At 36.5% G+C, this 18943-nt stretch overlaps 2 protein-coding genes across 5 annotated transcripts; both read left to right on the forward strand.

The window, feature by feature from the left end:
• The first annotated feature begins 1711 nt into the window (after positions 1 to 1711).
• On the forward strand, positions 1712 to 18932 carry LOC122981817 (serum amyloid A-5 protein-like). Of its 3 annotated transcripts, none has more exons than XM_044350612.1 (4): positions 1712 to 1903; positions 2016 to 2115; positions 2274 to 2412; positions 3305 to 3443. In XM_044350612.1, exons 2-4 carry the CDS (start codon positions 2028 to 2030, stop codon positions 3441 to 3443), a joined length of 366 nt encoding a protein of 121 aa, XP_044206547.1. In that variant the 5' UTR covers positions 1712 to 1903; positions 2016 to 2027. The 3 variants fall into 3 exon arrangements, with proteins under 3 accessions (XP_044206547.1, XP_044206546.1, XP_044206544.1); XM_044350609.1 differs by lacking the exons at positions 1712 to 1903; positions 2016 to 2115; positions 2274 to 2412; positions 3305 to 3443 and adding exons at positions 17256 to 17430; positions 17543 to 17642; positions 17780 to 17918; positions 18785 to 18932; XM_044350611.1 differs by lacking the exons at positions 1712 to 1903; positions 2274 to 2412; positions 3305 to 3443 and adding exons at positions 17780 to 17918; positions 18785 to 18932.
• Positions 9951 to 13516, forward strand: LOC122981798 (serum amyloid A-5 protein-like). 2 transcript variants are annotated; one of them, XM_044350580.1, is made up of 5 exons: positions 9963 to 10185; positions 10298 to 10397; positions 10535 to 10673; positions 11500 to 11764; positions 11802 to 12054. In XM_044350580.1, the coding sequence occupies exons 2-4, from the start codon at positions 10310 to 10312 to the stop codon at positions 11636 to 11638; spliced, it is 366 nt and encodes a 121-aa protein (XP_044206515.1). In that variant the 5' UTR covers positions 9963 to 10185; positions 10298 to 10309; the 3' UTR covers positions 11639 to 11764; positions 11802 to 12054. The 2 variants fall into 2 exon arrangements, with proteins under 2 accessions (XP_044206523.1, XP_044206515.1); XM_044350588.1 differs by lacking the exons at positions 11500 to 11764; positions 11802 to 12054 and adding an exon at positions 13378 to 13516 and having other exon boundaries at positions 9951 to 10185.
• Positions 18933 to 18943: the final 11 nt, after the last annotated feature.

The following is an 18943-nucleotide window of genomic DNA, read 5'->3' on the forward strand; positions in this document are numbered from 1 at the left end:
ACTTTTATTATATGTCCCATTGTTGTCTGTGTAGTAGTGTGTACCATTTTGTAACTGATAAAATTGTTTTCTTTCGTGCCTAAGTACTATTGGACTATGTACTAAAGTGGCCTATATGGAACACATCAGCAATTTGCAGCAATATTCTTAACTTAGTCCTTCAGTGTTGCATCCCTGAATGGATGCTGCCATTGGCTTGTGTTCCATGAAAATCACACAATTTTCTTCCAAAATTGCATTTTCTAATTATTTCATGAGAACACCATGGGGCACTAAATCTTTTTAATTGAAAATTAAGACTGACAGATCTAACCTCCGAGGCTTTGAAACGCTATTAGAAATCTATTGCTATTTATTAGATATATAAAAGAACAAACAAGGAAATTTTAGAAGACTAAAGGACAACTGTAAGATTCTCTATTTTGATCCACACACCATTCAACCACCCAAGAAACTTGTAACTAATTTTAACCTGTGTAATGTTGTTGTATATGTTCACTGTTTGGCAGTAAATGTCATGGAATTAGATTTATTAACATTTAAGGAAAGCACAGAGAGTTTTATTTTTTTCACAGCTGTGACCATCAAAGAACAAAATGACTGACATCCTATGAGACAAAAGGTCAGTAAGTTAGTTTTGAGGAATTTGAACCTTTTGTGTTTCTATGGAGCAATTTCACTTTCACAACATGGTGAAGTCAAACAAACGGTTGCTGATAGAACATATTCTGTCCTTGATGTCAGTGAACTTCTTCCTATTTTGTAATAAAGTTTTGTTTAGATTTCTTCAGCACGGCCACTACAGAGCTGTCTCTAATGCAAATACTGAATATGAGATACAAAACAGACAATCACAGCAACTAAATCAAAAATAGTTTAAAAATTCAAGAAAAAAATACAAAGTAAAAAGTGCAGGCAAAAGCAAAATTTAATAAGTCTCATAAGATGATACAGGGTTTGGGATGGAAAGCAGTTATTGAAGGTATTAAATCATAATGTAGAGTTCAGTTTTTGAAAATGGGAATTATGTCATTGACAACCAGTGGCAAGCAGTCTCATCTCAATCTTGTATATTTAGTTGCACAATCATGAAAATGGAAATAGCCAACTAATGATGTATTATATGTTAATATTATAATACCAATGGATCACATATCATAAATGTTTACCCCCATCATTATTTTTTTAAAGATTTGAAACAGGATTCAAAATATGATTGAATACTGAAGATACTGCAGTCTTTGGACTGGACAGCATGTTGTGTGAAAATCTAATATCTAATGAAACCAATCAGACCAGTGTCTTCAATCTCTATTTTTGTGAGTCAGTGAGGTATTACTACATTTCTGTATTCCCACCCATCAGGAGTGATATGGTCGCAGATTGTGATCTCTTGACCTATGCTTGATAGATGATCTTTATGATCTGAATGAATGAATATTTGTTCTATTGGCTGTGTCAACAAACTTGCTAATATATTGTATGCAGTGTTTAACCCACAGAGCTGTGCCTGAATATCATGGACATGTCTACTAAAAGGCATGTTGGGCATCTGAGGAGAGGCAATTAAAAATGCAAATAATTGCTCTGTTAAATATAGCAAACAATGGAAACATGCAGCAGATAATGTCTTACACCTATGTTCTTTTTACATAAAGATTACTGTTGTCCCAACTTCTTTTGATTATTACAGTTGCACAACCAAGTAATATCCTGAGTTTGTTTGGTTGACATATTGGAACTCAGTCAGCTCTCAGATGCAGTGGAATTTCCATCATGTAGAAATCCTACAATCTAGCTCATTTCAGAACAGAATATAAGAAGAGTCAGATCAGTAGGGTCCTCACTGAAAGATTTTGCAAGATCTATTAAGATTCACTATCAACTCTGCAGGAACTTCAAGGTAAGTTTGGATTTTAATTCAGTAACAGGACTTCAATAATATAAATTTGTGTATATAATATTGTGTTATCTTTATGATGTACTGTATGTAATTGTTTTTATTTCCCTATTAGACATCTATAACCATGAAGTTGCTGATAGCAGGAGTAGTTCTGATTCTAGTTGTGGAATCCAACGCCCAGTGGTACAAGTTTCCTGTCGAAGCTGCCCAAGGTTAGAAACGTGGCCTTTTCAGAGTCTCCTCATGAACAATGTATATAATTTTACTGTATGTCATAGATCCAGGATTATGTTTTTTACATGACAATGGCATGTCTTTTTTATGAATTACCTCATACATTTCACCAAACCCCCTCTGTTCTTCTGACTAGGAGCTCATGACATGTGGCGAGCATATAGTGACATGAGGGAGGCCAACTGGAAAGACTCTGACAAGTACTTTCACGCTAGAGGGAACTATGATGCTGCCCAAAGAGGAGCTGGAGGCAGATGGGCTTCTGAGGTTATAAGGTAAGGGGAAAAGCGTAGAAAACAGTCTTCAGTTGGTGATTGGTTGTTGCACATTAGTTTGTTTGTTCACAAGAAATCTGTAACACTTTATTTTACAGGTCCTACAAATTACCTGCTAATTACTCAGAAAATTTCCAGGAAATTGGTAAAAAATTAAGGGACCTGTAAAATAAAGCATTACCGGAAATTCTTGTTAAAAAACCTCCAGATGGGTCAAAGTGGAGTTATTATGGAGCATCGCAATTTTTCAGCCCTTCATTCCATGTATATACCACCACTAGATCTCATAATTCACAGGAATGCAGTAATATATGCTTTCATTTCTATGCAGATGACAACCAGATCTATTTCTATATTCATTACAATAATATCACCTGATTAAGCAATCAGCAGGACTACCTTGATGAGGTTTAAAATTGTCACTGCTCAGTGAAATACAGATAAATTTGAAGTCATCATTATAGGTCCAGATTTTTTCCATAGCCTAATTTCCTCACATTGTAATAAACTATCTTCAAACGATATGTTTTGTATGAAATCAGTGGTGCAGTACTGTTTCCTGTAGTTTCATAACATATAAGATGGTCTTTTTTAACTGCAAAGAACTTCAAAACTACAATTCATGCTTTTATCAGAAAACACCTCAGAATAATGCTAATTTACGATTAGAAATATCACAATTATCTGTATGCCTGTCTATGCCAATATAACCTGTACAGACCTCGCTACTTCAGAATGCCACAGCCTTGCATTTATTTATTAATTTTATATTACGTCCTTCCAATCTTTCCGATCCTGGACCTTTTGTATAACACTTTGTAACTAGCTTTTAGAAAGTGCTTGTTTTGTCATCTGCTTGTGTGGATATTCATTTTCTATTTTCCCCTTTCAGTGATGCCAGAGAATGGGTGCAGGAACGAACGGGTCATGGTGCTGAGGACTCTGCAGCTGATCAGAGGGCAAACCACCATGGGCGGGGGGGAGGAGATCCCAATGATTACAGGCCAGCAGGACTGCCTAAAAAATACTGACGATGAAAACCATCAACTTATAATAAACTAATGAAAGCCATTTCTAGTGTTTGAGTTATTGATTACACAGCCAAAGTTCAGACTTTCATTTTCCCCATCAGAAAGTGTTTCTGGTCCAGCCCAAATGTCAAGACAAGAAACCAGGACAAAATTCCCAACATTTAATACATTACATTGATTTTTTTCTTTTTCTTTTTTTTGCATGGCCAATTCATTGAGAGATCCCCCAATAATAGCAGTAATTAGTCCAATATCAGTTTAATTCCAGTATATTAAATACAATACAATGCATCCAATATCAATCCATAACAGTATTCCAACTCCCAGACAAAAACATTACTGAGTGGATGAATGAACAAACATGTGGCAGTGACACTATGATTTGATACTGGACAGTAATGACACAACAAAATAATTAAATGACAGCTGGCAATTATAACTTTAGCAAACCTAAAAAACAAACAAAAAAACAAAAGTGTCAAAGAAGATGATGCAAGGTAGATGTCAGTAGGATGAAGGGGGAGAAAGAGTGATCACATGGGCCAGCTTTTATGGCCTGGCAGCTTCCTATACAGTGGTCACACACCCCAGTTCTCTGTTGGTAAAATAATGTTGCTTCATAAAGGGATTAAGTCTTGTTCTCTGTGACATTTCTGGATTTAATGTGACAGATTTTCACCCTGTCCATCTGTGTTTGTGTTGTTGGTGTTTCATTCAGCTGTAATGTTAAGACATAGCCACTCAGTGGCAGCACTGGCCTCCAAATGACATCTGAGGCTGGCGCACATTAGAGGGAATGCTCTTTGTTATGAGACTCATTATCACTATCAATTTAAAGATTTAGTTTAATTTATATGCCAATGAATGAAAATGTTTTGCCTCAGCATGGACAACACAATTAAGTCCAGGGCTGATCCACTGTGGTTACAGTTTGCAATAGAAACAATGATAACAATTAAAAACAACCTCCAGAATGAGTTTAACAGTGTCTCTCCAGAAACAGGGTTACTGTTACTCTGGATAACAGTATGGTGAGAATATATGTTTTTCTGCAATTTTTTGTGAACAGACCCTTTTTTACAAAACTTGTATAAATCTGATAATGAAATATTCAGATTCCTCTGAAGGCAAAAACAACAACAAAAAAACTTGTTTTACATGATGGACCTCTTTTAGGAGGTGTTCTAAGTTTAATTTGTGGTTTTTATATATAGGCTATATATATGGTATACATAGTGACAGAAAATTATATATATACAGTACTGTGCAGAAGTGTTAGGCAATTTGGATGTTTAGATTCTCATCCTTCATGCAATACCTTCAGGGAGGCATCTGATCAGTCCAGAGTCATAAAGAACTATCTTTGACATTTTGGATTTTTTTTCAAAGTTTGACTTGTATGAAATGATGCCAGGTTAGTGTCAAAGGCAGCTCAAGGGCCTGTGCATTTGTATGTTTTTTTTCCTTTGTTTTTTGTCCTTTTCCTTTTTTGCTTTGTTTTGATTTTTTTCTTTTTTTGCTTTATTTTTAGCTTTTTCCTTTGTTTTGATACTTTTTTTTGTTTTTCCTTTTGTATTTTTTCCTCGTCTCCTATCTCCTCTGTCCTCCTGCCCATGACCCTCAGCGCGCCATGTTTAAGGATGTCTCAATTCCTAAAATGCATCTCGAGGAGAGAGGAGAGAGGAGGCCTGCTGGAGGAGCTATATGCGAGGATACACAGGTGAATCCTTGTGGAAGTTTTTCGACACCTGTGACGTATAGAAGAGGCGTGACACAGCTGGAATATACAAACCATTTGTAGTGCTTCACACAATAATAATATATAATAATATAATATATAAAGGATATATGTTTGTGTGTGTGTGTGTGTGTGTGTGTGTGTGTGTGTGTGTGCATGCGTACGTTAAATAAAATATAACAATGTATGACATCTGTACATTCTTATCATATTATGCCATGTTGTAATTCAAATTATATATAAGTTGTCATGAACACTGTTATGCTCATCTGTCAGAGATCATAAAATACAGCAGCAGGCTGTAACAAAATAATGGACAGATGATGCAACTCTGCAGCACGTTATATTTAATTGACATGACGGCTCTGAAGCAAGGATGTCTCATTTTATTAAATGTCTGTTTCCTCGACTCCTCTCTCCTCGTGTCTTTTCCTCGCCTCCTCCGCTTGCATCTCAGGTAGAAGGGACTAAGACGCGAGGAGAGGAGGCGAAGAAAGGAATCGAGGATATACAAACTGAGAAATGAGAAGGGGGGCTTGTGTTTTCTCCTCCTGTGTTCATGTGCCACTCCTCTCACCTGCCCTGCATTGCCTTCGTTAGCCCTCCACTGCTGTGTGTCTTCCCCACACCTGCCCTGCATCAGTCTCGTCAGCCCTGCCCTGCTCCCTGTGTTTCCCTCAACCAATCAGTCCCAGCCTGCCCTTGTGTCTAGTCACCTGGGGCCTATTGCAGAAAGCAGGTTTAGTGAAAACTCTGAGTTTGTTCACTCTGAGTTGAGGGAAACTCTGGGTTTCCAGTTTCAGAGAGAGAGTTCATTTAAACTTGGGGTCAGTTATCACAGTAACTGACTCTCTGGACCTAACCTGCTCACTGGCAGGTTTTCTTCAACAAACCCTTAGTTTCTCTCTGTCTCCTCCGTCTTACAGAGCCAGACACGTTGTTTCATTTCCTCTTTCATTCAGTCCATATCAAAGCGCATTCATTAGCAGAGGTTTACTATCCTTCAGAATGTAAATCCTGGTTGGATATTAGTTTAGTTACTCAAGGACTTTCTAAAGTTACCACTTTTACGTGCATCAGTCATTTCTTTGTCTTTTGTCTCACATTCAGATATTACACAACGTGAATTCAGCCTCAGCTCAGAATAAAACCTCTGCATGTCCTTCTGTTATAACTCTGTGACTCTGTGCACAATTGTTAGTTTGTTAGAGCAGCTCCTGTGCTGAAATCTTTATTGCACATAATGTGTAATCTCAGTTTAAATTTAAACAATCGATGAAGCTTTAGACATGTGGGATCAATCAATAATTATCTCTATCACTCATGATGTGATTGGTTGCACTGATGGAACATCATTCCTATAATATTGTAGATTATATGTTAATATGCTGAGTGAGCAGGATTGTGGTGCAGCTGCAGAATCTAGTTTGAAAGTGAGATTTTTAAATAGGGAGCATAATCTCAACGTGTTTTAACAGCATTTCACTGACAATGTTTAAATTTACTACATTTGTTGAAGTCGCTGAAATGAAGTCACTGAATGCTGTTGAGCTGAGATACAAATAGACGTATAAAAATTTTAAATATTCTGTATTTTTACCTCGACACCTTTTCAAGTAGAAATCACCAAGCACATTATTACTGATCAGACTGTGAGCTACAGTCATGTCTCTATGTCTTTGATCTATAGGCCTACATGTTTTAAATCTTAAACTATATTTTTCATCTTCAGTTGCTGCTTCCTGCATTTTGTCCATCAGATTAAAGCTGAACAAATATATTTAAAATGTAATGTAGCTGCAGCCTGATACACAAATTCCACTTTATCATCATTAAGGAAATGTAAGTCTACTAAATGATGAATTAATGGACGACACTGAATTAAACTTTATTGTGTTAACTTATTGACACTTTTCCCGTTTATCTTTTGTTAAAGATAAATGTGCAGCGTCCGCACGCACATGCATTAATATCTCTACGTCCACTTGATTAAAATGGACGCGCTGCCTTTTATTTACCTGTTGCCGTGGTGACTCGTAGTATCGGGGCTCCATTGATGATAGCTTTTTTTTATTCATTACGCACGCGCCTAACTCAGAGTGAACATACTCAGAGTTGGTTGAACTGACTAATCAGCTGTTCTGAAACTGAAAACTCTGAGTTTCCCATTTCGAGGAATGAACCTGATTCCTGAAACCGTCAACAGTTGCCCATTCCCTGATTATTTTAGTGTGTATTTATAGTCCAGTTTCGAGTTCAGTCCTTGTCGAGTCATCCGCGTTTGTTCTGTGTTTCTGGTATTTTCCTGTGACTCAGTGTCCCCAGTGACTTTTTGAATTTGTTTCATTATTTGTTGCATCATATCCAGCCTGCCTGCCATCTCTTGCATTTGGGTCCACCTGCTCCACTCACCCTCATGGCAAACCTGTGTAATGTTGCTCTATATGTTCACGATTTGGCAGTAAATGTCATGGAATTAGATTTATTAACATTTAAGGAAAGTACAGAAAGAGGAAAGTTTTTTGGTTTTTTTCACAGCTGTGACCATCAAACCACCAAAAGTTGTGCCTGAATATTATGGATATGTCTACTAAAAGGCCTGTCAGGCATCTGAGGAGTCCCAGCTGTTTTTGATCACTGCAGTTGCACAACTAAGGAATATCCTGAGTTTGTTTGCCTGACATTTTGGATACCCAGACAGGTCTAAAATGTAATGGAATTTTCATCATGTAGAAATCCCACAATCTAGGTCATCTCAGAACGTAATATAAGGGGAGTGGATTTGCAATACAAACAATGACTACAATTAAAAACAACCTCCAGAATGAGTTCAACAGTGTCTTTCCAAAAGCAGGGTTACTGTTACCCTGGATAATCCACAAATATTAGAGTCAACAGTTTATTTTGGAACTACTTTCAAGAGAAGAAATAATCCCTTTGAAAATCTTTTTTTCTGGTAAGACATTATTGCTGTTGAATGTTTAAAATGTAATATTTCAGTGGTTTGAGCATCACAAATGAAATTCCATTCACTTCTATTGGGGTGATCACAGAAATGCAAGCTGGATATATCACAACATTCTGTTTGGATAACACTACGGTGAGAATGTATGTTTTTTCTGTAATTATTTGTGAACAAACCCTTTTTACAAAACTTGGATATATCTGATAAAGAAATGTTCAGATTCCTGTGGGGTCAAGAACAAAAAAATCACATATTTGAACTTTCTCTTACATAATGGACCTCTTTCAGGAGGTGTTCTAAGTTTGTGGTTCTCATTATATAGGCTATATATACCGTTCACAAAATAATAGGGAATTACATATATATACAGTACTGTGCAAAAGTGTTTGATGTTTAGATTCTCATCCCTCATGCAGTATCATTAGGGATGTGTCTGATCAGTCTCAAATTTATTCTGGTGCATGACAATGACCCCAAACATACAGCCAGAGTCTTAAGGAACTATCTTCAGCAACAAGAAGAAAAAGGAGTCCTGCAACAGATGATATGGTACCACAGAGCCCTGATCTCAACATCATTGAGTCAGTCTGGGATCACATGAAGAAAAAGAAGCAACTGAGACGCCTAAATCCACACAAGAACTGTAGCAATTTCTCCAAGATGCTTGGAACAACCTACCTGCAAGTACCTTGAAAAACTGTGTGCAAGTGTAGTGAGGAGAAGTGGAGCTGTTTAAAGGCAAGGCGTGGTCACACCAAATAGTGATTTCATTTAGGTTTCTTCTGTTTACTGAACTTTGAATGAAGTTAATTGATAAATAAAAAATATTCTTGGCATTATTATTGAAAGCTTCTTCACTTTACTTTTAGTGCCTAAAACGTGTGACTGGTACTGGATCTGGATACACTTTCTCATTCAAGTGGATGAGAAGGTGTGTCCAAACTCATATATTAAGAATTCATATTTTTCTTGTGCCATAGATAATAAGTTGGGAAATGAGTCACTTCCAGTTGCCATCTTTGTTTGGGTTTAGAAGCAATGTTGCGACTTCAGTCAAAAAGATAGTAATTATTGTTCAGCATTGTTGCTTCATATGAATCTTTGGGGAACCTAGAAATGTCCTCAACACTGCAGCATGTCTTGTCAAAGGACTTTTTGGGGTGTTTTCAGAGTTTGGCTTGTATGAAAAGATGCCAGGTTAGTGTCAAAGGCAGCTCAAGGGCCTGTGCATTTATATGTTTTTTGTCCTTTTGCTTTTTTGCTTTGTTTTGACTTTTTGTTTTTTTGCTTTATTTTTTGTTTTTCCCTCTGCTTTATTACTTTTGTATTTTTCCTTTCTTCTATAAATAACAACAACAAGAAATGAGATATTCTTAAGAAGAAACAAAGGGATTTTAGAAGACTAAAGGACAGCTGTAGGATTCACTACTTTGATCCACACACCATTCAACCACCCAAGAAACTTGTAACTAACTTTAACCTGTGTAATGTTGTTGTATATGTTCACTGTTGCAGTAAATACAATGGAATTAAATTTATTAACATTTCAGGAGAGTGCAGAAAGAATAAAGTTTTGTTTTTTTTTCACAGCTCTGGCCATCAAAGAACAAAAGGACTGACATATCTTGGATCCATATCCTGACATATCATTCAGATCTATAGGATCTGAATGAATGAATATTTGTACTATTGGCTGTGTCAACAAACTTGCTAAATATAGTAATATGCAGTGTTTAACCCCCAAAAGTTGTGCCTGAATATCATGGATATGTCTACTAAAAGGCATGTTGGGCATCTGAGGAGTTCCAGCTGTCTTTAATTACTGCAGTTGCACAACCAAGGAATATCCTGAGTTTGTTTGGTTGACATTTCGGGTACCCAGTCAGCTCTCAAATGCAGTGGAATTTCCATCATGTGGAAGTCCTACAGTCTAGCTCATTTCAGAACAGAATATAAGAAGAGTCAGATCAGTAGGGTCCTCACTGAAAGATTTTGCAAGATCTATTAAGACTCATTATCATCTCTGCAGGAACTTCAAGGTAAATTTGGGTTTTAATTCAGTAACAGGACTTGAATAATATAAATTATTGTATATAATATTGTGTTATCTTTATGATGTACTGTATGTAATTGTTTTTATTTCCCTATTAGACATCTAAAACCATGAAGTTGCTGATAGCTGGAATAGTTCTGATTCTAATAGTGGAATCCTATGCCCAGTGGTACAAGTTTCCTGTCGAAGCTGCCCAAGGTTAGAAACATGGCCTTTTCAGAGTCTCCTCATGAACAATGTATATAATTTTACTGTATGTCATAGATCTAGAATGCATGTCTTTTTTATGAATTACCTCATACATTTCATTAAACCCTGTCTGTTCCTCTGGCTAGGAGCTCATGACATGTGGCGAGCATACAGAGACATGAAGGGCGCCAACTGGAAAAACTCTGACAAGTACTTTCATGCTAGAGGGAACTATGATGCTGCCAAGAGAGGAGCTGGAGGCAGATGGGCTGCTGAAGTTATAAGGTGAGGGACAAAGAGTAGAAAACAGTCTTCAGTTGGTGATTGGTTGTTGCATATTAGTTTGTTTGTTCACAAGAAATCTATAACACTTTATTTTACAGGTCCTACAAATTACCTGCAAATTACTCAGAAAATGTCGAAATTAGTAAAAAATTAAAGGACCTGCAAATTAAAACATTTCCAGAAATTCTTGTGAAGAAACCTATATTACCACTAGATCTCATAATTTACAGGAATGCAGTAATATTTTCTTTTGTTTCTATGCAGATGACAACTAGATCTATTTCTCATATGATTACAATAATATTACCTGATTAAGCAATCAGCAGGATTACCTTGATGAGGTTTAAAATTGACACTGCTCAGTGAAATACAGATAAATTTGAAGTCATCATTATAGGTCCAGATTTTTCCCATAGCCTAATTGCCTCAAATTGTAATTAACTATCTTCAAACGATATCTTTTGTGTGAAATCAGTGGTGCAGTACTGCTTCCTGTAGCTTCATCACATATAAAATGGTCTTTTTTTAACTGCAAAGAACTTCAAAACTACAATTCATGCTTTTATCAGAAAACACCTCAGAATAATGCTAATTTACGATTAGAAATATCACAATTATCTGTATGCCTGTCTATGCCAATATAACCTGTACAGACCTCGCTACTTCAGAATGCCACAGCCTTGCATTTATTTATTAATTTTATATTACGTCCTTCCAATCTTTCCGATCCTGGACCTTTTGTATAACACTTTGTAACTAGCTTTTAGAAAGTGCTTGTTTTGTCATCTGCTTGTGTGGATATTAATTTTCTATTTTCCCCTTTCAGTGATGCCAGAGAATGGGCGCAGGAACGAATGGGTCATGGTAATGAGGACGCTGAGGCTGATCAGAGGGCAAACCGTCATGGGCGGAATGGAGGAGATCCCAATGTTTACAGGCCAAAAGGACTGCCTAAGAAATATTGAGGATGAAAACTGAGAGAAAAAATGCACATTTGTGAAGGATAGATGTACAATGTTCAATTTATGGGCTAAGTCTTTTTATCTACAGGGCCTCACTCTGGCTTGCAGGACCTGACTATGGCCTCTAAGGTCTCATAAAAGAGATGTTGTAGGTTCACAGCGCCAGGTTGGGAGATAAGGTTGTAACTTTGGATGGGTAACAACAGCTGCCTGCGTTATTTTCCAGTTAGAGTTCATTCTGACACCAAGTGTCGTTGTTCCTCCCCTCCCTGATGGCGTGAGCAACTCTATAAGAAGTGATTGTTTTCCTGCTTGTGCTAAGTTTTTGGTATGACTATATCCATGTGTACACTGTGCCAAAGGCTTCTCTGAGCTCAGATATTTGTTTTCAATAAACTCCATATATTCAAGTAAGCATACACTGGTGCCTGTGAAGTCTCTTCAACAATTATTCAACAAGTACAAGATTTTCCCTATCAAAAACTATTGACTTTTAATAAACTAATGAAAGACATTTCTAGTGTTGGACTTATTGATTATACAGCTAAAGCCCAAACATCAAGACAAGAAACCAGAACAAAATTCCCTACATTTAATACATTACATTGATTTTTTTTGCAGAGGCAATTCATTAAGAGATCACCCAAAAATAGCAATAATTAGTCCAAACTTAAAAAATAAAAAGTGTAAAAGAAGGTGATGCAAGGTAGATGTCAGTAGGATGAAAGGAGAGAAAGAGTGATCACATGGGCCAGCTTTTATGGCCTGGCAGCCTCCTATACAGTGGTCACACCCCCCAGTTCTCTGTTGGTAAAATAATGTTGCTTCATAAAGGGATTACGTCTGGTTCTCTGTGGCATTACTGGATTTAATGTGACAGATTTCCACCCTGTCCATCTGTGGTTGTGTTGTTGGTGCTTCATTCAGGTGTACTGTTAAGACATGGCCACTCAGTGGCAGCGCTGGCCTCCAAAAGACAACTGAGGCTGGAGCACATTAGAGGGAATGCTCTTTGTTATGAGGCTCATTATCACTATTAATTTAAAGTTTTAGTTTAATTTTTATGCTAATGAATGAAAATGTTTCACCTCAGCATGGATAACACAATAAATTCCAGGGCTGATCCACTGTGGTTACAGTTTGCAATAGAAACAATGATAACAATTAAAAACAACCTCCAGAATGAGTTTAATAGGGTTACTGTTACTCTGAATAATCCACAAATATCAGAGTCAACAGTTAATTTCGGAACTACTTGACAGCTCTTGTCACTGCTCAGTGAAATGCAGATAAATTTGAAGTCATCATTATAGGTCCAGATTTTTCCCATAGCCTAATTGCCTCAAATTGTAATTAACTATCTTCAAACGATATCTTTTGTGTGAAATCAGTGGTGCAGTACTGCTTCCTGTAGCTTCATCACATATAAGATGGTCTTTTTTTAACTGCAAAGAACTTCAAAACTACAATTCATGCTTTTATCAGAAAACACCTCAGAATAATGCTAATTTACGATTAGAAATATCACAATTATCTGTATGCCTGTCTATGCCAATATAACCTGTACAGACCTCGCTACTTCAGAATGCCACAGCCTTGCATTTATTTATTAATTTTATATTACGTCCTTCCAATCTTTCCGATCCTGGACCTTTTGTACAACACTTTGTAACTAGCTTTTAGAAAGTGCTTGTTTTGTCATCTGCTTGTGTGGATATTAATTTTCTATTTTCCACTTTCAGTGATGCCAGAGAATGGGTGCAAGAACGAACGGGTCATGGTGCTGAGGACTCTGCGGCTGATCAGAGGGCAAACCACCATGGGCGGGGGGGAGGAGATCCCAATATTTACAGGCCAGCAGGACTGCCTGAAAAATACTGACGATGAAAACCATCAACTTATAATAAACTAATGAAAGCCATTTCTAGTGTTGGACTTATTGATTACACAGCCAAAGTTCAGACTTTCATTTTCCCACATCAGAAAGTGTTTGTGGTCCAGCCCAAATCTCAAGACAAAAAACCAGGACAAAATTCCCTCCAATACATAACGTTGATTTTTTTGCAGAGGCAATTCATTGAGAGATCCCCTAATAATAGCAGTAATTTATCTAATATCACTTTAATTCCAGTACATTAAATCCAATATAATGCATCCAAAATCAATCCTTACCATTATTGTAACTCCCAGACAAAAGCAATAGTGAATGGATTAATGAACAAATATAATGTGCCAGTGACACCATGATTTGATACTGGACAGTAATGACACAACAAAATAATTAGTTGCCTCTTTAGGCAAAAAATAGTAATTATTGTTCAGCATTGTCGCTTCATATGAATCTTTGGGGAACCTAGAAATGTCCTCAACACTGCAGCATGTCTTGTCAAAGGACTTTTTGGGGGTTTTCTCAAAGTTTGACTTGTATGAAAAGATGCCAGGTTAGTGTCAAAGGCAGCTCAAGGGCCTGTGTATTTGTATGTTTTTTGTCCTTTTCCTTTTTTGGTTCGTTTTGCCTTTTTGTTTTTTGCTTTTTCATTTGTTTTATTACTTTTTTGTTTTTTTCCTTTTGTATTTTTTCCTTTCTTCTATAAACAACAACAACAAGAAGAAATTAGATATTCTTAAGAAGAAATAAAGGGATTTTTAGAAGACTAAAGAACAGCTGTAGGATTCTCTACTTTGATCCACACACCATTCAACCACCCAAGAAACTTGTAACTAACTTTAACCTGTGTAATGTTGTTGTATATGTTCACTGTTTGGCAGTAAATATCATGGAATTAGATTTATTAACGTTTAAGGAAAGTACAGAAAGAAGAAAGTTTTTTGTTTTTTTTCACAGCTCTGGCCATCAAAGAACAAAATGACTGACATCCTATTAGACAAAAGGTAAAATCTGGTAAAAGCTCAGTTAAGGCTTTTGAGGAATTTGAACCTTTTTGTGTTTCCACAGAGCAACTTTGTTAAATCATAATGCAGAGTTCAGTTTTTGAAAATGGGAATTTTATCATTTACAACCAGTGGCAAGCAGTCTCATCTCAATCATGTACATTTAGTTGCACAATCATGAAACATTATCAGAATTGCTTTCGTTCTTCCTCCCCTTCTGGAAATAGCTAACAAATTATGTATTATATGTTAATATTATAATCCAGGTAGATCACATATCATAAACATTTACCCTCATCATTATTTTTTTAAAGATTTGAAACAGGATTTAATATATGATTGGATACTGAAGAGAGTGCAGTATTTGGACTGGACAAGATGTTGTGAAGATCTAATATCTAATGAAACCAATTAGACCAATGTCCTAAATCTCTACTCGAGAGTCAGTGAGATATCCATACCTTTGTGTATTCCTACCCATCAGGAGTGATATGGTCACAGATCTCTTGACCTGTGCTTGATGGATGATCTTTACGATCTGAATGAATGAATATCTGTACTATTGGCTGTGTCAACAAACTTGCTAAATATATTGTATGCAGTGTTTAACCCCCAAAAGTTGTGCCTGAATATTATGGATATGTCTACTGAAAGGCATATTGGGCATCTGAGAAGTCCCAGCTGTTTTTGATCACCGCAGTTGCACAACCAAGGAATATCCTGAGTTTGTTTGCCTGACATTTTGGGTACCCAGTCAGTTCTCAAATGCAGTGGACTTTCCATCATGTAAAAATCCTACAATGTAGTAGGATCTAATCTTTATGAATTATCTCATACATTTCAGAGTCAACAGTTTATTTTGGAACTACTTTCGACTTTTGAAGAAAACCTTTTTTCTGGTAAGACATTATTGCTGTTGAATATTTAAAATGTAATATTTCAGTGCTTTGAGCATCACAGATGAAATTCCATTCACCTCTATTGGGGTGATCACAGAAATGCAAGCTGGATATATCACAACATGCTGTTTGGATAACACTACGGTGAGAATATATGTTTTTCTTTATTTTTTGTGAACAGACCCTTTTTATAAACGTGTATAAATCTGATAAAGAAATGTTCAGATTGCTCTGAAGGCAAGAACAAAAAAGTCACACCTTTGAACTTTTACATGATGGACCTCTTTTAGGAGATGTTCTAAGTTTAATTTTTGGTTCTCATTATATACGCTATATATATTGTATACAAAATAATAGGGAATTACATATATATACAGTACTGTGCAAAAGTGTTAGGCAATTTGGATGTTTAGATTCTCATCCCTCATGCAGTATCATTAGGGATGTGTCTGATCAGTCTCAAATTTATTCTGGTGCATGACAATGACCCCAAACATACAGCCAGAGTCTTAAGGAACTATCTTCAGCAACAAGAAGAAAAAGTAGTCCTGCAACAGATGATATGGTACCACAGATTCCTGATCTCAACATCATTGAGTCAGTCTGGGATCACATGAAGAAAAAGAAGCAACTGAGACGCCTAAATCCACACAAGAACTGTAGCAATTTCTCCAAGATGCTTGGAACAACCTACCTGCAAGTACCTTGAAAAACTGTGTGCAAGTGTAGTGAGGAGAAGTGGAGCTGTTTAAAGGCAAGGCGTGGTCACACCAAATAGTGATTTCATTTAGGTTTCTTCTGTTTACTGAACTTTGAATGAAGTTAATTGATAAATAAAAAATATTCTTGGCATTATTATTGAAAGCTTCTTCACTTTACTTTTAGTGCCTAAAACGTGTGACTGGTACTGGATCTGGATACACTTTCTCATTCAAGTGGATGAGAAGGTGTGTCCAAACTCATATATTAAGAATTCATATTTTTCTTGTGCCATAGATAATAAGTTGGGAAATGAGTCACTTCCAGTTGCCATCTTTGTTTGGGTTTAGAAGCAATGTTGCGACTTCAGTCAAAAAGATAGTAATTATTGTTCAGCATTGTTGCTTCATATGAATCTTTGGGGAACCTAGAAATGTCCTCAACACTGCAGCATGTCTTGTCAAAGGACTTTTTGGGGTGTTTTCAGAGTTTGGCTTGTATGAAAAGATGCCAGGTTAGTGTCAAAGGCAGCTCAAGGGCCTGTGCATTTATATGTTTTTTGTCCTTTTGCTTTTTTGCTTTGTTTTGACTTTTTTTATTTTTTGTTTTTCCCTCTGCTTTATTACTTTTGTATTTTTCCTTTCTTCTATAAATAACAACAACAAGAAATGAGATATTCTTAAGAAGAAACAAAGGGATTTTAGAAGACTAAAGGACAGCTGTAGGATTCACTACTTTGATCCACACACCATTCAACCACCCAAGAAACTTGTAACTAATTTTAACCTGTGTAATGTTGTTGTATATGTTCACTGTTGCAGTAAATACAATGGAATTAAATTTATTAACATTTAAGGAGAGAGAGAATAAAGTTTTTTTTTTTTTTCACAGCTCTGGCCATCAAAGAACAAAAGGACTGACATATCTTGGATCTATATCCTGACATATTTGTACTATTGGCTGTGTCAACAAACTTGCTAAATATAGTAATATGCAGTGTTTAACCCCCAAAAGTTGTGCCTGAATATCATGGATATGTCTACTAAAAGGCATGTTGGGCATCTGAGGAGTCCCAGCTGTCTTTAATTACTGCAGTTGCACAACCAAGGAATATCCTGAGTTTATTTGGTTGACATTTTGGGTACCCAGTCAGCTCTCAAATGCAGTGGAATTTCCATCATGTGGAAGTCCTACAGTCTAGCTCATTTCAGAACAGAATATAAGAAGAGTCAGATCAGTAGGGTCCTCACTGAAAGATTTTGTAAGATCTATTAAGACTCATTATCATCTCTGCAGGAACTTCAGGTAAGTTTGGATTTTAATTCAGTAACAGGACTTGAATAATATAAATTATTGTATATAATATTGTGTTATCTTTATGATGTACTGTATGTAATTGTTTTTATTTCCCTATTAGACATCTAAAACCATGAAGTTGCTGATAGCTGGAATAGTTCTGATTCTAATAGTGGAATCCTATGCCCAGTGGTACAAGTTTCCTGTCGAAGCTGCCCAAGGTTAGAAACATGGCCTTTTCAGAGTCTCCTCATGAACAATGTATATAATTTTACTGTATGTCATAGATCCAGAATGCATGTCTTTTTTATGAATTACCTCATACATTTCATTAAACCCTGTCCTTTCCTCTGGCTAGGAGCTCGTGACATGTGGCGAGCATACAGTGACATGAAGGACGCCAACTGGAAAAACTCTGACAAGTACTTTCATGCTAGAGGGAACCATGATGCTGCCCAAAGAGGAGCTGGAGGCAGATGGGCTGCTAGGGTTATAAGGTGAGGGACAAAGAGTAGAAAACAGTCTTTGGTTAGTGATTGGCTTTTGCATATTAGTTTGTTTGTTCACAAGAAATCTATAACACTTTATTTTACAGGTCCTACAAATTACCTAATTACTCAGAAAATTTCTAGGAAATTAGTAAAAAATTAAAGGACCTGCAAATTAAAACATTTCCAGAAATTCTTGTGAAGAAACCTCCAATAGGATCAAAGTGGAGTTATTGTGGAGTATTGGAAGGATCATTTTGTGGCCCTTCATTATTTCCATGTATATGTTACAGGTGCTTTCATTTCTATGCAGATGACAACCAGATCGATTTCTCATATAATCATAATAATATCACCTGATTAAGCAATTAGCAGGATTAACTTGATGAAGTTTAAAATTGACACTGCTCAGTGAAATACAGATAAATTTGAAGTCATCATTATAGGTCCAGATTTTTCCCATAGCCTAATTGCCTCAAATTGTAATTAACTATCTTCAAACGATATCTTTTGTGTGAAATCAGTGGTGCAGTACTGCTTCCTGTAGCTTCATCACATATAAGATGGTCTTTTTTTAACTGCAAAGAACTTCAAAACTACAATTCATGCTTTTATCAGAAAACACCTCAGAATAATGCTAATTTACGATTAGAAATATCACAATTATCTGTATGCCTGTCTATGCCAATATAACCTGTACAGACCTCGCTACTTCAGAATGCCACAGCCTTGCATTTATTTATTAATTTTATATTACGTCCTTCCAATCTTTCCGATCCTGGACCTTTTATATAACACTTTGTAACTAGCTTTTAGAAAGTGCTTGTTTTGTCATCTGCTTGTGTGGATATTAATTTTCTATTTTCCCCTTTCAGTGATGCCAGAGAATGGGCGCAGGAACGAATGGGTCATGGTAATGAGGACGCTGAGGCTGATCAGAGGGCAAACCGTCATGGGCGGAATGGAGGAGATCCCAATGTTTACAGGCCAAAAGGACTGCCTAAGAAATATTGAGGATGAAAACTGAGAGAAAA

Source organism: Thunnus albacares, chromosome 1 (genome assembly GCF_914725855.1).
Source record: "Thunnus albacares chromosome 1, fThuAlb1.1, whole genome shotgun sequence".
Taxonomy (NCBI): domain Eukaryota; kingdom Metazoa; phylum Chordata; class Actinopteri; order Scombriformes; family Scombridae; genus Thunnus; species Thunnus albacares.